At 42.6% G+C, this 24,234-nt stretch overlaps 1 protein-coding gene across 1 annotated transcript in view; it reads right to left on the minus strand.

The window, feature by feature from the left end:
• Positions 1–1,507: 1,507 nt before the first annotated feature.
• Positions 1,508–24,234, minus strand: part of DLC1 (DLC1 Rho GTPase activating protein) — a 25,012-nt gene continuing 2,285 nt past the window's right edge. Inside the window, exons 2-13 of the mRNA XM_010289990.1 lie at positions 23,444–23,525; positions 16,035–16,098; positions 11,762–13,188; positions 10,434–10,610; positions 8,324–8,483; positions 7,896–8,094; positions 5,275–5,488; positions 4,762–4,876; positions 3,670–3,891; positions 2,748–2,965; positions 2,398–2,571; positions 1,508–1,863 (exon numbers count right to left, since the gene is read on the minus strand). Of these exons, the coding sequence (XP_010288292.1) occupies positions 1,743–1,863; positions 2,398–2,571; positions 2,748–2,965; positions 3,670–3,891; positions 4,762–4,876; positions 5,275–5,488; positions 7,896–8,094; positions 8,324–8,483; positions 10,434–10,610; positions 11,762–13,188; positions 16,035–16,067 (3,060 nt within the window). The 5' untranslated portion in view covers positions 16,068–16,098; positions 23,444–23,525 and the 3' untranslated portion in view covers positions 1,508–1,742. The remainder of the gene's footprint in view (positions 1,864–2,397; positions 2,572–2,747; positions 2,966–3,669; positions 3,892–4,761; positions 4,877–5,274; positions 5,489–7,895; positions 8,095–8,323; positions 8,484–10,433; positions 10,611–11,761; positions 13,189–16,034; positions 16,099–23,443; positions 23,526–24,234) is intronic.

The raw sequence follows: 24,234 nt of genomic DNA on the forward strand, positions 1-24,234 counted from the left end.
TGATTGAGTATATTCTGTACAGACATCTATAGCAAGTTAAACATTTTCCTTTCTCTCACGTAGATCAGTCATGTAAAGCACATTTACAATAGAAAACATACTTGAGGTACAAAAACCCAAAAAGAATATTCTGAGGTATAAATACAGGTATATTTTAAATAATCTTTATCATGCTTTATCTATGTTTGACAGTACACTGTGGGCAAGTATACATGTTTACAATAGAATGGTATGTACAACATACAATTTTACAAATTCAAAAGTGTTTGATGTAGAAGAATATACAAGGTTTTCCTACTCATGAGGAACATTGTTACTGGAAGTACTACATTATTTGCCATAATAAAAAAATCTTCATCAAAAAGCTTAAAATAATACTGACAATGGTAACAAAGTCTCAGTCAAAATTCCATCTTGCAACTCATTCATACCCTAGCCACAAAATACATTTACCACTTAATACTGCACCTCGAAAGCAAATCTTTACCTTTACAGTAAAACCTACAGAAAGACACCTTTCCAGAGGACCTCAAGACTTCCTACAGTTCATACAAATTGATTCTCAAGGAGGGGGGAATATCCCAAAGGGTTTAAAGCCCAACAAAACCCAAGACAAAACCTCACCCTCCTCTCTGCCCCCAAATATAACCCTCCAAATTGCTTACATCCAGGTTCTGCTCATGTTAATGTGCAGCTTTTTGGAGAACAGGCAAAGGAAGGAGAGAAAGGGAGAGAACTCGTGCGACTTCGTAGCCACCTGACCCCGCCTGCTGCCGCAGGAGTCCTGCCACCTCCCAACGCCGCAACTCCAGTGTTGACTTTTTCCTCTTGAGCCATTAGAATACAGTAAAATACATAAAAGCTAATTGAGCAAGTAAGCAAGTAAGAGCAACAAACATTTTTTTGGCAAATTAACAATTGACATTACTGGCTCTCTTCACTGTTGCATAGCCATTTCATTTCTAAGCTGCTATGTTGCCCAAAAGTATGTTTACTTAAAATTGCTATAGAATTGCTAATCATTCCTGAAAGATCATCTGGATAAGGAGTGGACAGTAATCAGAGCAAGCCTCTTGTAACATCTGCTTAGGGTTTTTAACAAAGTTAGAGCTGAGGAAAATGCAGAACTGGCACATGGGAAGGATGGCTACTCCTGGTCCACAGCGGAGTCCCATTCTAGGTTGAACTGTATCCAGCATACTAAAATCCATTCTGGTTGCCTATCAGTGTACCAGACACATTTCAAGTTCGACTTCTGCTATCCTTTCAACCGTTAACACACTCATTCACACTTTAATCTCTGTGCAAACCTTTCTCTGCTTATCTCAGTGAGAACACATTGAAGAGTACCAACTATTCCAGTGGATACACCAGTCCCTCAATGCACTATGAATAAAATGACATGGGTATGTACATAAAGCTAAGTATTTGCATTCAAAGAATTTTGCTTCTCAGAAGCAATTCAAACCATCTAATAGTACAATACTTTTTTTTTTTTTTTTTTTAAACAGTTCTCCTATGTATTCCAGTCGAGGCCTACACTATAGACCTTACACAGACAGGAAGCAGCTTTAAAGTGTATGGTATGGCCACAGTCCTATAGTAATGCTCACAGTCAAGTTCTCATGCTGTCATCCCTTCATGACATGACTTGCAGGTGGTACACTAATCCGGTCTTGCAGCAACGAGCCTCAGTTTTGGGTTGCTGAGGTGTGGAGCGCATGGCTGTTCCTCTTCAGTAGTCACCTGGATTTTACTTCCTTGCCCTCAAGACTCTGATGACTGAAAGAGTCCCGTATCTTGACGACTTCAGATGCGCACAAGTGTCCAAAAGACTTGGTGTACCAGTCTGGCATGTGGCCCCTGATGCGTGGAGAAAAAGTAATGATGAAGTAGGTACCAGTAACTTTGCACGCATTTTCTTAGAGCCAAATACATATCTAGCTGGTTAAATGCCTGACTGGGAAGACTCCTTATATATTGCTGCTCAGCTCAGCCATACTAATATATAGACTTGCTGAAAAACAAGTTTGCCACAGTGAGGAAAAGTTATGAGAAGTTTTGCAAGAACTTGCTCCTCTTTCTTTACTAACTTCATACTAAAATTAACATATCCTTACATCCAAATATATCTGTTAGAGGAAGGCGTGGGATTATACACCAATAGCTATGGTGGAGCACATACTGGAGGTTTCTAACGCAACAAACCACACCTGCTGTTAGATGTGCACCGAAGCCAATTTTCTGTGATGTCTCAGAGACCTGTGTGCGTGCCTTTGAGAAGTACGTACTACTGGCCAAGCTAAAGCCTGTTGAACCATCTAAATGTTGTGCTCACTACATGGAAACTATACAAGAAAAGTTACCACCACAAAAGGACAAAGTGGAAATTCATACCTTAAATCAATTCTGCACATGTAGGTAAGTTTAGATTTTCCTGACCCGCAGGGCTCAATCAGATACCTAGACAGGAGCACATTGACTCTAACGCCTGCCACTGGGGCACGGTCATGGTCCACTGAGGTTGCTAAAAGCACACAAGCTCCTTTGGGGAAGTTCGTCCTCCACGTTCTAAAAAAAAAGAAGCAAAAAAGTCTTGTCTTTGATAAAAAGCAATTCAAACATCTAGTAAGATTTCAAGTCATACACAAGCAGCTATTTACCTATATAACTTACATTGTACAGAAATTGTAGGCAAGGTTGCCATATGTGTAGGATATAAACACCATCGTGTATAAAAGTCTTACCTTAAGACTACGAAGTCCCTGGCTGGATGAGGTGCCATGCTGTTCTGGACATACTGGTATATATCTGTCTGGCTATCCAAAGGTTCGATTACTTTTGAATCTAGAAGATCTTCATCCCAAAGATGCTGCTCTTTAAGTAAACGATTTAAAACGTCCTCTGGCGTAGCTGGGATTTCAATGGTAGTTTTCCATAACCGGAGTGGAGGACCTTCACAAACCTGGGGGAAATATCAGCACAGTCTTCAGTTTTACCCTTCCTTACACTTTCTTTTCCTTTCTATTTTAGTGTTGGCTAAATACAGCAAATTAAATACACACACATATATGTATATATTGTACTAAGCTTGTCATAAGCTCGGACTAAGGTTGTTTTCCTAACAGCCAAAGGCATCTGCATGCTGACTTCGAAATTATTTTTAATTTACAGTTATCTTCTCCAGTATGGGCCACTATTAAATCGTGATGCTACAGAAAAATATTCTAATTTTCCAAGTTTATTTTTTAAATATCTTAAATCTCATTGAAACACTTCTCCCTCTGCTAGCTCTGAGCTGTGCAAGATTAGAGCTGAGAAACTTCTTCCCTACTACCTGCATAGTGACAGCGCTTGGAGGCTTCACTTAGCCTGTAAAGGCTTTACACGTGTAAGTGAAGGCATGTGAATGCAGTACAGCTAACATTCCTGGGCTGGACAAACAGAAGAATACAAACCAGCGCGTGTTAGCTGACCACCGCTGAAAGACATGTGGATTTTAGACACGTGCAACTATGTCAGAAGATTAAGTGTTTTTTTCTTAAACCTATCTGCAAAGTAAAGGTGTGCACTGAACCTTCTGTAACATCCTGTGTCAAAAGCCTGCTTATATTAGAGAAGGTGAGCTAAAAGCCAGAGCTGTGGCTGGGTGAGGGAAGGGGTACGTACCTTCTTGTAGGCCAGCTCTGCTTGCTCCGAGGTGGAGCAGCTGACCCAGCCTTTAAACTTCTCCTTCATCTCTTTGAGCAAGTCATCCACGCAGTCCTGGAGGTAGCAGTGGTAGTCGGAGGGCTCGGCGGTGCTGCTGCCCCCCCGGAGCTCCTCCAGGCTGAGGGGACGCAGGTCCTGCTCCGTGTAAGAGTTCCGTCCCCTGCTCATTTCTTCGGGTATCTGAGGGGCGACAAGGGTGAAATCATCCTCTTGCAGCTCTCTCCCCAAATCACAGAGTTCGTCTAGCAGCTCGATAGCCACAGAAAGATGGGTACACTAGTTTTGTAAGTGGTGGGATGCGTATGTGTCAGGTCAAGCACTCAATGTGAAGAAATGCCAAAATTAAGTTTGTGACTTTGATTTAACTCAAATTAGTCCCTCAGTTATGAGGTATCTTATTTTTCTCTGTGGACTATCCCTCTTCGCCACACAACTCAGATCCATTCCCACAGCACAGCTGCAGGCTGAACGAGGAGGGGTCAGTTGTGAGTCGCAAGGAAAGAGACAGACCCAATGTTGTGGGCTCTGAAAAGATTCTATGGCAGTGAGGAAAACCAGGACTCACGACTTGTCTGGTTCTCCATCCCAGGCCCTAGAGGGAGCGTGCTTTAGTCCCTATAGACCCTTCAACCTATGGTCTGACAGTGTCACATTTCAGGATGCTTTTGCGCCCCAGTCTTGCCAACTCTTGGGAATTCAAGTACAAAACAAGCACTGAAATTCATGGAAATAGCTTCTTGCTTTATAATTAGAGCTGAAGTTCACAGATCCTCATGGCTGCACAGTAAGAGCTTGAAAATATATTTCAAATGCAGATGTAACAAAAATGTCATAAACCCCACAACTGCCTCATGACTTAGTGCCAACAAAACAACTCTCCTTCTGGCACCACTTCTAATTCACCCAGATCAGGATGCAAAGTTTTTTTAAAAGCTACCATGTATTAAACTTTATTCAAATAAAGAGACATTCCTAGTTTTCCATTATACAGCAGATCTCAGCCATGTTGGCCCATATTCCACCCATCAGTTTTGCGAACAGGTGTTTTACCTGAAAGAGCTTCTTGCATTCAGCAATCATATGAGCTAGCCCCTGGGTTGCAGCCAGATTTTCATTTAGGTCTTTCTGATCAGGTTTTCCCAGGCTCGGTTTTCTTTGCATCACCCTTCACAGGGGAAAAGAGCACACACACACAAATCCAGTTATTTAATGCAGAGCAAGAGAGACACTTGGTAAAAGAACAGTAGGACTCCCCAATCCGCTGCCGATTTAGAGCAGTGCTGCCTAGGGCCAAATTGCGGCAGGGTGTTACCGACGTCCCTCGCTACTCTCTCTAAACTTTTTCTTTAGAATTCCCCCCCGTTTCTTCCTTCTTATGAACTTGCTTATGTTTTAACAAATCTCTACCTCTTGTTAGAGGTAGGATCCCATAACCGTTCTTCACCCGGTGCCCTCTGAGGTGATCACAACTGGTGGGGTCAATGCTAGACCATGTCTGTTGCACATTGCCACTAGCTGTGGTGAGGGACCAGCAGCAATGAGCCCTGCTCCCCAGAGACCTACCTTGGGGAAGAATTCTCTCTTTTGAGAGTGTTTAAGTGGAAGAGGGAAGGTGCTAAGCAGACGGCCAGGTTTGTTGGTGTCATCTGGTTTTCCTTCACTGCAGCTGTGACATCACTCAGGAAATACAGAAGAATCTGGAGGACCTCCCTGTTCTCATCGGGTAAAAGCATAATGGCAGCCTTGATAGCCTGGAGACGCTGATCCTTTGGCACATCTGCATAATATTAGTAATTCTCTCATGAGCCCATTGATTTTCCACACACACAGCATGAATACATCCCAAAGCAAACTCCAGCTTCAAATATTTGACTCGAGTTTGAAGTGATTTCCTTCAGGATGCATACCATTCGTAGGAATCATGAAGGAATTTTTTTTAACCCACTAGTTTAACTACCCTCAGCTATTTCCTGCCTCACAAGAAATGCAAGCAAGAAGAAGTTGTGCCTAGGCCAGAGTTAATTTTAGATTTAATTTCAACAGCTACATGCTCCCGCAGATGCACTAAAATGACAGAAGCCTGGAGTCAGGCAGTGAACAAGCAAACAGTCCAGCCAATGTAGAAATTCTCCGGCTTTGAAAGAAATTCAAAACATGAATACAATCTAGAATAGGTGAATTAATTAAGTAAATTGGCTAGCAAACCTTTTCAACAATGATGTCATAAAATATCCAGAAAGTCCTTTACCAAACACAGAGGGTTGCTTTATTGAGCATATCATTCAAAGTCATGTGGTGGAAAAAGAAAGTCAACGCTGTGAAGCCCCATACCATTAAACAGCTCCTTGGTTACTAACAACAAACAGCCATTGGAAAAATTTGATGTGTGTCTTTACATAAGGCCCTCTCCTCCAAACTTGAAGGGAACAAAAAAATGAAATAACCCAGACCACATCTGCTTCTTAGAATGGGATTTCCAAAAAGCCATCTCTGAAGACAACATCAAAGTCTGGAACATTTATATCACCATTAGCACCACACCACCCTCACTGCACATCTCCTAACACATGTGGTGCTAACCAGGTATTTAATTGGTGTTTGCTTTGGGCTTCAGCAGCTTTGTAAGGCTACCAGGTGAGTTTAGAAAGCAACTTTCAGCAAAAATCCACTGTTTTTCATACTCTCCCATCAATCAGCTGAAAGCACACTTAAGACACGTGTGGATAATTCCAACGTGCAGCCTGGTGCATAACACCAAAGCAAAGGGAAATTTTGTCCTTTGCAAGGAACCAAATTTACAGCTGCTTTAAGGTTCTTTGCTTCACACAGAGATAATACTTCCCAACCACCTCTGGGGATTCCTCAGACCTACTGCCTGCGAAAGGAACAGATACTTCTGCAATGCTCTGTCAAACTTTTTCTGGCACTAAACCCACGAAGTGTTGCTGTTTGATATGCACCGAAGTAGACAATCTGATTAATTTTCTCCATAAATCTTCTTGGGAATCCAAACAGACACAAAAAAATGCATGCACTGAAATAACGGTATGTATGCTTTTATTTTAAACTGTGACCTCTGCCTATGGAGCTCTGAAAGAAGTTCCTGTAACCTTTTTGTAACCATCATCATAAGGAAGGCACAAAATACAGCAAGGGCTCAAAGAAGGTGTTTTTGCAGTAAGTTCTGTTGTAGCTGTGCTACCATGGGAAGAATATGCAGGAAGAGAGCTGGGGTGGTGTTAGGGAGAGAAGCCACAGGATCAGTAAGGTGCCTATAGCGCACTCATGAATTTTGGACTAGTTTTGGTCCAGTTTGGACCCCCATGAATAATTCAAAATGCTTTGGAGTTCTGGTCGCCAAACATGAATTCATCTTTGGCCCTTTTATAAAGTGAGAATATTCCCAATGAAATAATGTTGAAAAAAACTTTTGAAAGACAACGTGTTGTTTGGGAAGACCCAGCACAAAATTACCATCTATACAGGACTCAATTTATCTAGCTCACAAAATAGAATGTCCCCCTTGGTAGAGCTGAACCTGCCATCTCAGAAAGATTAATTATTTCTTTTCACGTGCATTGATAAAATTCATTTTTGATGTGATTTCTTCTAAGCACTTTCTGTTTATGGTACCTATCACTAAAGTAGCTACAAGTCAGTAACAGAAAAGCTTTCAACTTAAAGGTCGTTTTCAAAAGTTGTGGTGAAGGATAGAAGAACATGAATTATAAGAAAATAGAAATATTTTGGCAGCCTTGCTTTTACAAAAAAACCTCAGTAATTTCGTGGATTTCTATCCCCTTGAAAGCCCCAAACTGTTCGTGTAGCGTTTGCATGGCTCCTCTATCTAGCCACATCCTACGTGGCTTATTTTCAAACCGTAATATCTAGTGTGCTCAGAGAAGGGAAGAAACTTTATAGCAAGTGATGGAGGATTTATACTTGTTCCCCAACTACAGAAAAAGGTGAAATGAAAAGAACTTGTACTGTAAATTGTTATACAACTGGAACATCAAAAATCAGTTCCTTATGAGGCAGCCTGAGCTATAAGGGCTGCTGAAGAAAGGCAAAGAAAGACCAACATATGCAACATGTGTAGTGCCCAGAGAAGCACTATTAGAAAGTTCCACCCTTGCTACATAAATGACCATTTGCCATCTAGCCACAGAAATCTCAGTACTTACATTGGTATATCTGTAAGAAGGTCTCGGAGAGTTTGTTGGTCATGAGAGGCTCAGGGAGATCACGGAAGAATTGCTTCAACATGTCTGCTACATCGTAAGCAGACTGGCCTTCATAGTTGACGCTGTCTGTTGAATTCTCATTCATTTGACGCAAAGCCTGAATTCTTGATTTGACTCCAGATTTCCTAAACAGTCCAACCTAAATACATATGGAAAGGTAAATACATTTACCATGAGTCTAGCAAATCTGAGATCTAAGTATGCTCTTCAGCTTCTTATGTATGGGTTCTAATTTCATGGAAAGCTTTCCTTGCACTAATTTTCTATTTTGTCCTGTTTTGAGTCTGTTTTTTCAGTCTGACCCAGGAACAAGAAAAATTAATGGCAGGCTGAGTTTTGGGTGCTGCGTGTGTGTGGGATGAGAGTACCTGATCCAGGCAGTGGTTGCGGAGGTACCGCATGGCTTGCTGAATGCTCTGTGGAAGAGGCTGCCCTGTGCGCTGGACATTGACCTGCAGTGGTACTCCAAACACGTTTCGGTCTTTGTAATCTGGCACCTTTATCCTCTTCATAAATTTTGGTACTGCCCTATTTAAGCAAAAGGAATGACAAAATTAAATTAAACCTCTGTTTCCCATTTACCGTATATATTTCCAGTAATTCAGAAAGTCAGTGAATATAAGGAAAACATTTTAGTAATATGAAAAGTAGCAACAGTATAAATAATTAGCTAATCCATTCAGAGCTGGAACTGGGGAGAGGAGAGAAAACAGAGTTTCTCTAAGGGAAAGGCTTGACATTTGGGACAGTATGCTGCCTGTAAGTATTAATGTGGTGCTACTCCATCAATATTAGTAGGACAAAAGCTACATGGTAAAACTGCAGGGGCCAGATTGAATTGCAAAAGAGTCAAAATAAATCCTGCGGTCAGTGACCCCTTGTAACACTGCTCCTTTAGGTTTCGGAAAAGATGGGCATTTGAACAATGAGCTTTTGTATGTCAACTACTTGTTCTGCAAAGTCCTCAAACTGGGTCCACCACCCACCAGTGTGCATAACAGCAGGAAACTGATGTAATACATTTGAGTTTGTCAGCTAAAAACTTCAGCTTTATAAACAACCCCTTTGAGGGACCCCCCTCCTTGCCAGCCAGTGCCTGTTGTTACCCCCACCTCCCACTCCACTTTCAATGAGAGGCCTTTCCATCTGCTTAGGGCTCCAAGGAAAAAGTTACTAAATACAAAAGAATGATTTACCCCCCCAGTCCCCAAGTGTATTGGTTTCATAAAAGGGAAAAAAAAAAGCCATTAAAATGTGAAAATATTGAGATCATTTTCCTAAACAGGGAGAAAAGCTAGTGTCCAGTGCAACAACTAATAGGAACACAGTAGCCCTGGAAAACAGGGAGACTTATTTAACATTTCAATATACAGTGCAGCTATACAAACAGTGCATAAGATTTACAGCTGACTAATCTGTTACATAATAAAACAGAACCAATTTGTATTGCCATATAGTTAAGTTTAGGGCATTATTGATATACGTATGAATAATACTTGCTTTGTCAAAAAACATGCCAACGGAATGTGAAAAAACACATTGCGATCTCCACTGAGAATCTGAGGCATGCAGGGATAACTGGTCAATACTTATTTCTGTCTTTCAGAACAAACAACTTCTGTATTTAGAAAGGCTGACATAATAACAGCCTTTGAACAGGAGGTACTTTGATGCTGAAGCTAAATACTCTCTATGACTCCTGGGGAAGGGAGGAGGCTGGCCTGTGGTAGGGAGAAGAAAAATTTTATTGCGTCTTTTGCATCCCGAAGGTACACAGGCTGTACTGCAGGTATAATAATAAAAGAGCTTTCTATTTCATTCTTCCGACAAAAAAAAAAAACCAACATTCAACTGGGTTACAAACACCTGGCCACAGCAGAAATTGCTGCCTACAAGAAACCTCCACGGTTCTCCCGACCTTTCTTCCCCCGCCCCCCCCATCCTTTCCACAAGTTAACTGGATTAGAGTGGTAGATTTATTGTGCTTTAAAGAGGGGAGATAATTTTTGGCTAATAAGACACTAGAATGAAAGGAAGTTTACGTTACTTAATGACATCATTTATATAAACTAATGCAAATATTTAAGAATAACCGAAGAAAAGCAAGCCTCTTCAGATCTGCTGAGGTTTGTGCCACTGCTCACTAACTAACTGCCTCAATAAACAACTAGTCCTTCTTTCGCTACGGACAGCGGACACCTTCCCGTGAAGGAAGCTGGCCTGCACGTCATTGCTTTTATTTCCTCACATGCCGCCTGTAAACATACTGCTCGAGCCTCATAAGATTACACTTACGTAAAGGGTTAGTGATTTTAGCCCTGTCTTAGGAAACCACAAATCACCGTCAGCGCAGGCTGGAGGAAGAGGTGCAAATATGGAAAAAGAGGGACAGAGGGATTCGTTCCATCTTTCCAAAAGTTGCTTAGGCCGAGCGCAACCGCCGCGCTTGCCTGTCTACACACGGCGCTGCGCCCTTACCAGCTGAAACCGTGCTTGTTGGAAGGCGTGTACTTCTCCAGAAGGGCAGTCAGCTTCAGGAGAGAGTACTTCTGCAGCAGGTTCATCTGCGCCACGGACTGGCAGTTGATCTGCAGTGACGCCGAGCTGAGGCTGGGCCGGTGGGAGCTCTGGAAGCTGTGCCACCTCAGCCGGTGCCTGCGGAGAAGACAGGACAGAGCAAGGAGCGGTCACCGAAACGCCCCTGCAAGATACACGCCGGGCTTACCGCCGACGTACCGCTGAGCTCCCTGCCCTCGGCAGCCGCTCTCTCCTGAGATGTCGCCGGCGTCGGCCGGCGGCATCGCTGCCTCACGCGCTGCCACGCAGGACGTGCGGGTGCTTCCGCTAGAAAACGAGCGGACCCAGGGCTCAGCATTAGCTACGCGGTCTTGCCCTATCAGACACCCTCCGAGGGCTCCAGCGGCCTCTTTCAGAAGCCCTTTCAGTATTAAGGCAGTGGGAATCAAAAAGCTCCATCAAGAAAAAACAGCTCAGATTTTTAAGACCCATCAAACGGGAACTAAGCAGTTCTAAAAGTCCCATTAAGTTTATACAAGCAGCTGCGCGCGACTAACTAACAGCAGAAACCAGACCCTAAACGTTTTGCACCAGTTTTAAAGGAAAACTGGAAACAAAGCTAGGAGCTCAACTCCTTGCTCTATTCACAACACAGAATAGTCATCCATCCCATGGTAAAACTCCCAACAGAAACTGGGAGGCCACTGGAGCTCCCTCAGTCCCCCACTGTGCTACAGCGATCAAGGGAAAGTAAACAAACCTCATTTTCCCTGCGGACTGAATGCCCTAGCATGCTATTAAGAAACAGCCTGCTACTGAAAAGTGCAATTTTTTGGAAGCAGTCTAAAAGTCAAGGCTTTTACTACACACTGACACAAACCAGACCATACTGGTTCATACACCGGTTCTCCTAGCCAACTCTGACAGTGAATAATCCTACTTGAGGTCCCCCTCCCTCCCTCCCACACACCATTTCAGTTTGAAGAATCACCATCCCCCAAAACTGCCTTAACATCGCTCCTAACGCCGACTTGCCGAGAGGGCTGTTTTTCAATGACGACTCACAAACATGCAGCTACGAAGTGTGGGAATCACTTGTCTAGAAGTCTTGCACACATACTTCCCTCGCCTATAATTGTTTTGGGATGTGATGGGAACAGCACATGCGCGCTTGAGTGGACACAACTTCTACTGCACTTTAACCAAGTGTGGTGCAGCTACTCTAGAGCCACTCATGCCGGAGGGGACCTCACTGGGGCCACCCCAACTCCCAGTGCTCACGATCTCACCTGCTGGACCGTGTCAGCGATGCGCCCACCCCAGAGTCCCTCCTGTCCTGCATCCCCGAGGGCTCTTCCGTTTCGTTCAGCGAATTCCCTGTACTGTCAAGGTCACTCGGTGTTGTTCGATCGTTATCTACATCGAGGTGGATCTGCTTTGGAGAGGAAGGGCAGGGGGAGATGGAGTCGAGCGCTGAGTCGGAGTCCCCTTCATCCGAGAACTTCTCTGACCACTGGTTTACTATTCTCTGCATCCCTTTGACGTGGTACAGGATGTCGTCTAGTTCTGGGAATATGTCTTCATTTTCAAGGTCGGCCAGGTCACTCGTACTGGAATACAAGATCGAGCCTGGCACGTTGTCGTAAATACTCAGGCGGCTGCTCACCGAGCTGGAAGAGTTGCGCCTTTTCCCCATGCCCAGCTCTTTGGAGCTGTCGCCACTGTTTTCCCGCCGGAGGGCGAGATGGCCATGTCCATGGAAACTCCCTGTTCTCCAGTTCACAGAGGCATTGCTTTCTGTTGGGGAGAAGTTGCCGTTGGAGAGTGCTTTGGGAAAAGTGCCAGGCTTATGATCTTCAGGGATAAAAAACACTGTATCTTCTGCAAAGCTTCCCCGGTTCTTGAAGTTCTGCTCCATCACGTCACTGAACGTTGACTGGTTGAAGGGGTCAAAGCCTTCCAGGTACATGCCCACCCTTTTATTGTATGCACTGAGGCTGCGTGTTCGTGTGACGGGACTGGGTGTGCTGACGGCACTGCTCGTCTCAGACTGACTACTGCTGCTGCTGGTCTGGGTGGAATTGGAGACGCTCCTCTTTCGTACCATGGGGAGGCTGATGTGATTGCCGTTGAGGGCAGAAATCTCCACGCAGTTAAGTTGTTTCAGTTTATCTTCATCCATGCCCTCCTGCAGGATGGGGCCGCTAATAATAAGGCCAAGCTTTGAAGGAGCTTTGCTCTTGCCATGATGAGAGCTCTTGATTTTCAGGCTCTCCATTCTCTTGAGCAGACTCTTTGTTTTGGACTTGGCGTTCTTCTCATTGGCTTTTGTATTGAAGCTGAAGCTACTCAGCTCCCTGGGCGAGGGCAGGCTGCTGAATGAGTCATCGTTTGCTACGAAATTGCTCGATGAACAAACGCTCACGACTGAGTTCGTCCTGGTGGTAGATGCCTCGCTCTGCAGGGTTGGTTGGTGGCTGCTGGTGCTGCTGGTGCTCAGAATGGAAGCCACCTCCTGGCGTTCGCTGAGGTCTGTTAGCACACTTTCACGGCTTGCCGCGTTAGTAAGGTGAGGAGCTTCTGGAGAGGGGGTATTCAAGTCTGGTTTTGGAGGGAACACATCAAACTCTTCAAGCCTTGACCACCTCTTGCTGTCCCTCTGAAAAGTCCATTTGCCACTTATTGCACAAGGTTCATCTTCATCCGAATCTTCGCTCTGCAAGGAAGAAGAACCCTGAAAATATTGCTTGCAAACTGCCAGAACAGCAAAGGCGGTTGCATTTAAATACAATGCCAGCTAAACTGCTTTACGCATCTTGTTCTCACTGAATTTAAAGTGGAATAAGTCTTACTTCAGGAAGATTAGGCCATAAAGCCCATCACAGGAAAAGATAACACGGGGCAGGCAATATATTTTAACAGTTTTTAAATACAAAAGATACATGCTTCATAAAAAGAAACAAACAATCCAATCTGCTTTAAATTGCTCGTTTCTAAAAACCTTAGTATCCATAGACTTTTAATTAATTGGTCACAGTGGAGAGCCCTCAGATCAATGGAAATTCCTAGCATGCATAAAATTTTAAACTGGAGTCAGCCGGGCGTTGGGGTCCCTCTGGACTCTCTCCAAAGTTACACTCTGTTGATAGTGGCTGTGTGTTTATACTCCTCTTTGCAATTATGAGATGTTTCTCATACGTTCTGAATCGTAGTGGCTTAAATCCTTACCCATTCGGGAAGTCTGAACGGTTTCCTCACTGTGACTAACGAGATAGCAAAAGAAACTCTTGCACTGCAAGAGTGAGATGCCTCCAGGCTCTTACCTGGTCCACTCTTCCTCCCACAGGCTAACAGCTAACATTTTAAGAATGTCCTGTGAAGTTTCTACTGCAGTCTCGCTCCAGGCAAACTTTAACACTCATAGATAGCGAGCAGCAAGAGCTCACTGACAGTATAGCACGTAAGTAAATTGTAAATAACATCTCCACTGACGATGTCTGATGTATGAGTAATGCCTGAGGGCACAATTACACGTACATCACTTACGCCTCCAATCTTTTCATCTAAATACTGAAAGGGAATGATCCGGGGACTGACATATTTGGTCTTCCAAATATCTGGAAAATTTCATCTTGGAAGAATAAAACCAACGAAGATATCTTAATACAACACCATGAAACTACAAAATAACCTTTGGTGTTCAGAGTAGGAAACACTAATTGCCACCCAGCTCAATGAATTTCACCTCATTTGTTTAGATTGTTTTAATTTAAAAACAAACAGACAAGCATGCCCCAAACTGTAACTATTTGTGTGCCAGGAACACAAATATTTATTCTCTGAAAAACAAGTAAATTATTCACATTTCAAGTATTTTATTTATGCATACTTTAGCTCCTGATCCTCTCCCAGTTTTTAGGTTTGTGGTTTTTTTATAGCACATTTCATCAGCTCAGGAAAATAAGTGAAACACCGTATTTATTTTTTAGAACCAAACACACATAAGACAGAGCAAGCGTCACATTCTTTGCTTCCCAACTACTACAAACTACTTCTGTCCATGATTCAGATGAAATCTAAGAGGAGTGGCTTGCTTATTAAAAGTTTTCAGAAGGAAAAAAGTCACCTGAAACTGCCAATAGATAATAATGATGGTTTGGTGGTGAACGTGGTTTGACTGGAGAAAGGGGAGCAGTAAAGTGATCTTAATTTGCAAAGAGGTCAATGCAAACATAAGGAAACATATGTCTCTGTCAGCACGATTTTTCCCTAGCGTTAAAAAGCTTTAAAATCTAAGTACTGATTTTAATGAAGTCAAGAACAAAAGGGAATAGGATCCAAGGCCATCTGCCAGAACATGGGTGGTGAATGAAAATCCGGAAGGACTGAAACAAAAGGTAATGTCCAGACTCCGGAAGATCTAGGGTTTGGACCTGAAGTCAGGTCTGGTCTGACCTCTAACAGCAATACTGATCATTCCAGTGTTAACAAGGCTCAGGAACAAGGAGGAGAAATCTTCTGGCGGTCATAAACGGCAATCCAGCTGTCTACTCCTACTTTTAAAGAATACCTACATACGCTGCCTCAGAGTGTTATCTTCTGGAGCTTGGATGCTGTTTCCAACATACCACAAACAGATAGGGAAACCTCAGAGCATTTGTATGCATTCTTGTTAAGGGTAGGGCAGCATTGTATTGCCTTAGCTCAGTCATCTTTATCTGCAGTTGTCATATCCCAGGGGACAGTATCAACTACTCGTCCCTCCTAGGACACACACATAGTTTTAAGACAGCTATTGAGTGGTACCTTACCAGCAAACACCAGCAACTCAGCTTTCTGTCAGTACTACCTTACTGAAATTACTTTAGGTGGTCTCTGATTTCTCACCATGCTCCACAGGGATCCTGAAGATTCAGGAAACGCTTTTAATTCCTGTTGAGCTCCCTGGAAACATGCAAACTTTCTAAAAAGCAGATGATGTATTCTGTAAATATATTGCTTTGATTTTGAGCTATGTATTTAAAAAACATGGAAACAATGTGCCCAATCCTACAAAGGATTGCCTCTTTCCTTTGCAGGCCAACTGGTCTAACTGATCCCATCTACATCATAATAAAATAATACAGTTCTAATGTGATGGCAAAGAACCAAAACTGTGAAGATGATGCCAAAGACGATGTTCTAACATTCAGGTCAGCTCACTGTGGCTGGCCAGGATCTCCTCCATCAAGCCTACCCCTTACAATCCTGCCTGAGTGCAGGTAAGACGCCGTAACACGGATGACCTCACTTGCAGGCAGGGAAGCAAGCCCAGTGCCTTTCAGACTGGGAGCAGCATCCCAGGGAAGAGCTTGCTAGACAAATATCCTCTACCCACGGCGAAGCCCTGCAGTTTTCACTCCGTGAGAACACAAAATGAGATGTAAGCAGAGTTTTGACTGTGTCCTTGCCAGGTTCTACTCAAGTGTTACCAGAGACTGCAGCTAAGCAATCTGCTAGATGGCATTTTTTTCAGTTTTATTAAGGTACAATGCTGTAACAGAAGATGTTAAGGGAACTTACCCTTTTCCTGTGCGGACTAATTTCTAGCTTCATCACTGCACATTTGTTTAAAGTATTTAAGCGCCTGCAAAGCAAAGGAAACCATATTAAGAGAACACACCAGTGTTTTGACACAGGCTATTCCAGTTCAAAAGCTTTTGTGAAGGCTGTCCCCAAACTGCTTTGCATACAAATAGCCACAAGCAGAGTTTCAATTAGAGCCCTAATTATACTTAACCATTAACCCATTACATTTGGCTGTATTCTAACTTCAGAGGGAGGGGTGGATGACTATTTGTCACAATTACCCGAATCAAAGTAAAGAGAAGTGAACAGAAACTTAGACTAAGTTGAGAAGTACATTATATCCAATGAATTGTAATAATTACATTTGTTTAAATAGCAGACATCTGAACCCTGAAACAATCAGTCTCGACAGACTGAAAATAAAGGAAAAGGCTTCTTATTTGACACTCTGTACATGTGCCTCTGAAAAAAAAGCATACTGCTTTACAATTGTATTTTATAAGCTAAAACCTCCCAGAGGAAAACTTATTTTCCACTTATTAGGTGTCTATTTTGTTTGTGAACAATAATTATTTTCAATACAGTCCTGTGACAAGACAACTCACCAGTTTAAAAAACAAAACAAAACAAAACACAGACCTGATTTTTCCTTCTTAAACTGGAAGTTTCTTTTATACATACAAACGTGAAATGTGACAGCAGTCTGGATGCATATCTTGAAGTACTGTATGAATGTCTATAAGCACCCCTCTATTCCCTGATGAGCTAATAATCTGGTAGGTACCCCTAAAACAAAACAAAACAAAACATCTTTCTTCTCCCTCTGCCCCAGAAGGTCAGTGCGCAGGGCTGAGCACAAACAGCTTAAAGCAGAGCAAAATTTGTCGCTGTTAAACACACGGCTCCATGGCAGTTTAGGCACAGCGAAGCCCAGGCTGCTGTGGTCTCCTGCCCTTCTCCCAGCCCTCGCCTCCCCAGAAACTGCTCCGGGGACGTGGCTCAGCTAAAATCCGCACTTAAAGCACGGTTAGAGAAATGCTGGTGCTATGGCAAGGCAAAGGGCAGGAACAGGGCTGGGCGCGATGCAGAAGGCACAAAAGCTGAAGCAGCAGCTTCATGGAAGTGATGGCTTGGTCCTTGTGTTAATACTTCCACTCATGGGGCTGTTCTGTGGGTTGGACAAGGAGACTAACCGAGCTGAAAACTAATCTTTCAATACTTCGTTGGGTTGAATTTCTTCCAGGTCAGTTTTCCGGGCTGTGTGAAGGGTAAGTGTGTGCAGGGGGGAGGTGGAGGAGCAGAGCCGCCCCCATCTTCAGCCACACTGCAGCCCAAATTCAACAGGAGCAAAACCGAGCTTTAAAAAGCCGAATTCATTCTGAAGGAAGTTGTAGAATTTTCACATAATTTGTTTGAGAAAAGTGTAAAGAAAAGCCTGTATCAGCAGCTTTGAAAGAATGAAAAACAAAAAAGAAGGAGGAAAAAGAAGGAGGAAAAAGAAGGAGGAAAAAGAAGGAGGAAAAAGAAGGAGGAAAAAGAAGGAGGAAAAAAAAGGAGGAAAAAGAAGGAGGAAAAAGAAGAAAGAAATGCTGACTTGTCCTGTTCCTTCAGATGAGTCTTTTCAGATTCATGAAACTTGTAACTTGAATCGAGAAAATGTGTGCTCAGGAAGAATTACTAGTTTCCTCTCTTTCCCCTCGCCTTTTATGCACAGGATTGGTTGCAGATGGTATTTACAAAGGACTTGATCCTGAGGCCATCAAAGAAAATGGAAAAGCTCCTACTGGTGCTTTTGCTGCAGTCGTGAAGTAAAAAAAAAAAGAGGCAGTTTGATCTATAATTAGACCCAGCCACAACACAGCAGAAAAGAAGAGAAACAGGAAGAATTGCCATGGGTCAAATAGTAGGGCAGTGGCAGGTTAGGAAAGTTATCCAGATCTCTCTATTTTCATCTTTGCTCTGACTTTAAAAGGCAGAAGTCTCAGTCCTGCTGGCTGCAGCTGGTGGGTACATGCACAAACCCAGTGAATTTCAGAGAAACTGCATTTACAGCGTGGGTGAAGGGTGAATGTCCCATCTACGTGCTACACAATAAAATTGGTATTTTGGTTTTTAAGAGGCCACACAGCAGCAGAAAGCAATCTCCCTCTCTTTGCTATAAAAACATTCTCCTCTCAAACTCCTGGACCTCAAGACCAGGGAATATTAATCTGGTTTCAGTTCTATATTGTATAATAATTTACAAATTTCACAGTGTTGCAACCTTTGACTTATGCAGAGAGAAGTTATCACTGAATCCCTGTATCAGGCTTTATCTAGCTCCAGCCTGTCTGGCTGCTAATAAAGGCAATCTCTGATTTCACTAAGATTATATCCCCAGACTTTTCTCCTACTCAAATTAAAACCCTGAAATAGGTAGAAAAGGGTAGAGCAAAGACCTCTGTTTCCACAGAGGGTGTTTAAGAAAAAAAAAAAAAAATCTCCCGGTGCACACCTCACAAAAATGAGTATGAAGGCAAGATAAGGTAACCCCCAATGAGCGAGGTTAAATACAATAGCAGCGAAGCAAATAAAGGCTCTGTTACACATTTGACATGATTTCATCACAGAACCAGTTTCCCTTTTAAAACCTAAATGCTCTGGGGCGATTGCCTCAGGTCTGCAACTTTCATTATATATATATATCACACATCCTGCTTTAACTTTTGCTCAAGTTCAGCAGTGCCCAGTTCCTTGAGCTGAAGGACACTGAAAACACAGTCCAATATGCAAAACTGCCTTCCAAACACATTAATCAGTCTGCAAAGCTCAGCTTACAAAGTTTAGGCTTTACCAAGACTTAGAGTCGTTACCTATACAAAAGAGTTACCTATACAACTGTCATTAACCTTCACAGATGCTTTGCAATACTTCTTAAGCATAGAAGCACACATTAATTTTCTACCTATCTTCTCATCAAATTGCTGCTTGCTAATGAACCACAATTTTCTCTCCTGGCTCCGGACCTTCTCCTTTGGCAATTCCATTCCCAGGTATAAATTCAACTTATCATTTCCCCACTGACAGTCAGCAGCTCTGCCTCATTCTTCAGCTCCGTCCTATTCTGCCCAAACCTGTCTCAGCGACACCTTCGCGAGGACAAGATGGGAGACGGAGGGACGGGGCAGGATTGCTGCAGACAGCAGTTATAGCCACTTTCGCTGTCTGGCTATCTAAGTCTTAATTTCTACAATGCCTCCTACCCCGTCCACTTTCTGGATGACTGTCCGGATGACAAGATAATATTCTTTCCAATCATTTAGATAAATACCTTTGAGTCAGCCCTCTCTCTATACATCTTCACAGCCAGATGGTATCTTACTCCTGTGGAGCGTTGTATCTCCGAGGCGTCACTTTTCCTTGCCCTCCATGTATTCCTACCCAGGCTCTTCCCTTCCTTCACCCCAGCTCTTCAAAACCCTTCTTCCTGGGGGTGACCAACGCAACAGGACCTGCCTCTCAGTCCCAGCCCCTGAGTCGAACTGGCCCGTGTCAGCCCAGAGCGGCAATTACACTGGAAGCCTGAACCTGCCGCACCCGAAACATGAGGCACTGGGGTTTCTCTCAGAAATGAGCAAATGATGCTTTTTTCCTAGTCTTCTCCTCAGAAATGGCCAAACTAGTATAGCCTGAACTCCTTTTAAGAAAGGCAGCCTGAGCAAGACATTCACTATCAAAAATTGCAGTGCGAACAGCTAACTTCAGCTAATTTATAAATTAAAATACAGGCTTATAATATGAAGCCTTTGTTAATCTAGATACCAGTCAGTTCTACGTTGGCTATAACCCCAGGTAATTCATTCTGCCCTCATTAACAGGAGAAAATTCTCACCCCACGCACCCAAGAAAAGTGGTAGCAACGCAGAATATTAGGCTTACGCACTTTAAACCACAATTTTCAATCTGACTAACTGCGTGATCTAGCTCTAAACTTTAAAATATTTTCTTAACGGATTTAAATTCTTAATTCCTTCTTACAGGGCAAATTCCACCTCCATTATACCTGTAACTAATCGATGATACGAGGGCTTTCTTGTCTCACTAGAGTGGACAGCCGCTACGCTGGCTCCTGGGGTTCATCTGCACGTTCTAACCTGCAAAGGAGGCCAGCCCTCTACGAACCAAATTACACGAGCAGTGGATGCTGCTCATGCCGATCCTTTACAGTCGGTTTCTTGGATGAGAAGTCCTGATGATGAAAAGATTTAAGAAACCGCTTGCGCGGATAGCGTGGCAGTTTTCCAGCTATGCGTAAGGAGATTAAATAGGGTTTCCATCATGGTTTGCTATGTATTTTGTACTGAGCAACAACCTTGAGGGTAAGCATGTTTCAGTACTTAGTTTCATCGGCGCATTATGCAGCCAGTTATCCTCTGGAGATAAATTCCCAGTCATCAATCTATATAAAGTCTTATGAAACTGAGGCCAGCAGTACTTTTGCGCAGTCACTACATCAAGCAACCTAGCAAATTAGAGTCATGGATCTTATATTTTTAACCCTGAGTTTCATGATAAGATCACTAAATGACATTTCTTAACCATCTACCTTCTACTGTTACCAAGCGCCATATGCCATCTCTGTAATTCAAGTCTCAACCCACTTTTCACTTAAAATTTTTCAAGAAAAACCTTAATGGGGTGGCTATTGATACCTTTTCCATTTAGAAAGGAATCTGGCAAAACATTTATGAATAAGCTGTTTTTAAAGTTACATTAGTTTTCCTGCTTCCATTAATGAGATTGTTAAACGATAATTTACAACACTGTTCAGATGTAAACTACGACTTAAAATGCTTCAAACTTAAAAAAATCCCGGTCACTGTGATTTCTACAGTCTTTTTAAAAATTATTTCTTCACATGCAGTAATTAGAACAAGGTGATCAGAACTGTTGACAGTGCACTGGCTGTTATACAGAAAAGCAGATTCTCCGTATTACCATCCACTGCATACAGTGTTCATGTAGCTCTGTGCTGAAAATACAAATAATTCCAAAACTATTCCAATTTTCAGTCAAGAAACAGTGATAGGCTTAAGGCTGTGAAACAGCTCTAAGGCTTTTACTGAGCAAAAAACCCTTTACTGTTTACACACTGACCACGGCATGAGTCAAAATAAACCCAGGCTTCAGGCAAAAATGCAGCATTCCAAATGATGTGCCTTCTCTGTGTTTTTTTTAATGAGCTTTACAAAATTAAACAAGGAGATGTGGAAAAAAAGATATCTAAAGGTGAAACATTTTGATCAGGTACTGATTTTGTCTAACACAAATGGTAAAGGGACAAATTCAGACATCTGAGATGATTAACTGAGTTACTTTGGTTTTATTTTGAGGTGGGGTCTGAATGCTTCTGGAGAAACTTTAACTTTGATTTTAAAGTTTTCTTGTAAAAGATAACTGATAGATAAGCCATAGGCTTCAGAATGGTACCGTTCAGCCTTTTAAAATCTCTGTCTTAAGCTACAGTATAGATAGATTTCTGTGCAATGTGTATAAGAATCCAGTGCATTCTTATACACATTGCACAGAAAAAAATTTGAAGATGAAAGCAAAGAGGCTATTTTACAATTAGCAGACTTATGAAGAACTTTCTCATTTCACAAAATATCTATATACTCCCATCAATTTGGCTTGCTTACCTTTATTAGAAGACTTACAATGTAAGTTTTATTCTTAGGATACAGACCTTTTAACTGTCCTCTATGTTCACTGAAAGTGCTAACCCACTAGCAGCAAATCTCAAAGAGATATGGAGGGCATATTCTTACTTTCACCACTGAGAAACAATCTGCTGCCTTTTCTTCCCATATAAAGAAATAATCCCAGGTTAAAAAGTATTCTCGCAGGCGAGCACTAGGTCCAAAACATGCTGGCTTGACTGTATTTTGTTTTCCTGGCAAGGGAAGACCATGCTTCTGGGAACCCGCACTCATGCAAATTGCTGTGCTTTCTATTCCATGACTTCACAAGTTCCAGAGCACGCAGATAAGCAGACCAATGCATCACATTTTAATATCGATGGAGTAGGTGCCCTACACTGCATCTCGAGTGTGAATTTAACATTAATGAGATTTTTGCCCTCCCAATGACTGGACGACAGTTCCATTTTCTTAGTTTGAAAATCTTATAAGTATTTCCGAAGAACTTTAAATTCCAGTCCCTCTCTTTAGCATGAGAACACTATAAACTTAAAGCCTTTCTTAAAAGGGTTTTGTAATTCATTAGAATTACTGACATTTAGAGTTGCAGACATCATGCATGTAGTATCCAAAAAACATTCATTTTGCAGACAATTTGGAAAGCTGCCATAATGGAGGCCAGGGGCGGAAAACTGCACTCATTTCTACGTAATAGGAGATATGAAAAGTTAAGGCACATTTTTGCCATTTAAGATTGCTGGACTCACACTAGAGGAGGTAACTGATGGATGGGGAAGTGCCCGATGGGGCCACTGCAATTGCTCTTATGATAAAATCGGTAATGCTGAGGCCGTAGCTCTGTAAAAACATGCTGCCACACACCGGCAAGTCTTGCTCCCTCTTTTTCTCTACCCATCCCTCCTCCTGCCCCTGCAGCTGTCTCTGGAGTCCTGCTCCATCCTTCACACCTATTCTGAACTTCATTATGCCTTTCCACCGGCTGATCTAATTTACTAACCCGGCAAAGAACTACCCAGACTCTTTTTGCAGGGTGAGTGACTTGAACTGGCTTGTTGGAGGAGCCCATAAACAAGAGATCTGTGATGAGAGCACATGGCTGAGGGCAGGCCAGCCTTTGCGGCGATGGTAAACCCTTGGATTCGCTCGCATTATCCCTTACCCGCATTCACTTTGGTCATCATGGCACCACAGGGTGAGGCACCGAAGTCAGCATGAGGGTTTATGCACAGAGCTTTTTGTTTTGCTTGTATACATAGCTGCTCACCAACGTGGGAGAGTAACGGAGAGCAGCAGCACGGCTTTGCTCATACTGCTCCCAAAAAATAATTCCTGTGTGAGAACCGATGCTACAGCTGTAGACGGCCACAGCCAGCACAGTTCAGCTTCCACATGCCTAACTAATTTGGGAATTAGTAATGAAAGCAAATTAGGAATAATTATTAAAAATGTGCCTATGAAATACCTCTCACAAAGACTCCTGCCACTTTTTTCCCAACTTTGTTTTAAATAAGATCCCCAAACATTACTTAGCCCATACTTTTCTAATGAAAACCACATACTGATAGTGGATAATAAAAAGGTCTTAAGCAAATGGTTATTTAACGGCACATAATTCACTTGAGGTTATGCTTTTCCCAGGTTATACTTTCTATTACACAGGAAGAGTCTTGTTTCAAAATGCTGTGTGGATTTTTTTTCACCTACCTGCATAAGGCCTCAATAGCATCTCTGTCCAGAAAGTCATGCTCTCGCTTGACTAGAGCGATGTCAATTGGAAAAAGGAGATCTGTAGGAATAGAGACAGATGAGGAATAACTCAATAACTCTTATTCCCAGTGGCGAGTTATTTCAGAACGACCAGCTGCCTCCAGTTGAGCTCACCAACACGCCAGTGATTGGCACTTCTCCCATAAACACACGTCACCAGCTCAAATGCCAGAGGTGCCTCCTTTTCATGTACAAGCTTTCGACGTGCAGCTTTGATAACTGAAAGTTCATATGCAAAATGGAGGGAAAAAAAAAAGAGCAAAGCAGAGATGAAACAATGGGAGAGGGAAAAAGGCAAATGCAAGCTCCCTATCCAACATCAGAAGCGTGAACTGATTCAGGCTAGCTTTATTTAAGATAAATATACTATCTCTATCAAAGTACTAGTATCTCACATTAAAGAAGGAAGGTCAGTAAAACCCAAATCTCTGGAAAAGAATGCAAAACAGAATCTCCTTGGCTGTTAATCAAGCTATTTAAAAGTTTGACACTGTTACAACTTTAATGAGACATGGACTGAAATGAAAGCAAGCCAAGCTGCGTGGAGCCCATTCTGCCTCCTTTCCTTAGGAGATTATTTAGATAAACAACGGGGAGAGTGAGGGGGAGGAAATAATGTTGGCAGAGAGCTGAAAATTTACTACAGCTCTGTAAAAGCAACCACATATATATTATTTACTGTCCTCCACAGATTCCTGACTGTCGTACAGGTCCTGATCCGGCATTCC

Source organism: Phaethon lepturus, unplaced genomic scaffold (genome assembly GCF_000687285.1).
Source record: "Phaethon lepturus isolate BGI_N335 unplaced genomic scaffold, ASM68728v1 scaffold19796, whole genome shotgun sequence".
NCBI classification, from domain to species: domain Eukaryota; kingdom Metazoa; phylum Chordata; class Aves; order Phaethontiformes; family Phaethontidae; genus Phaethon; species Phaethon lepturus.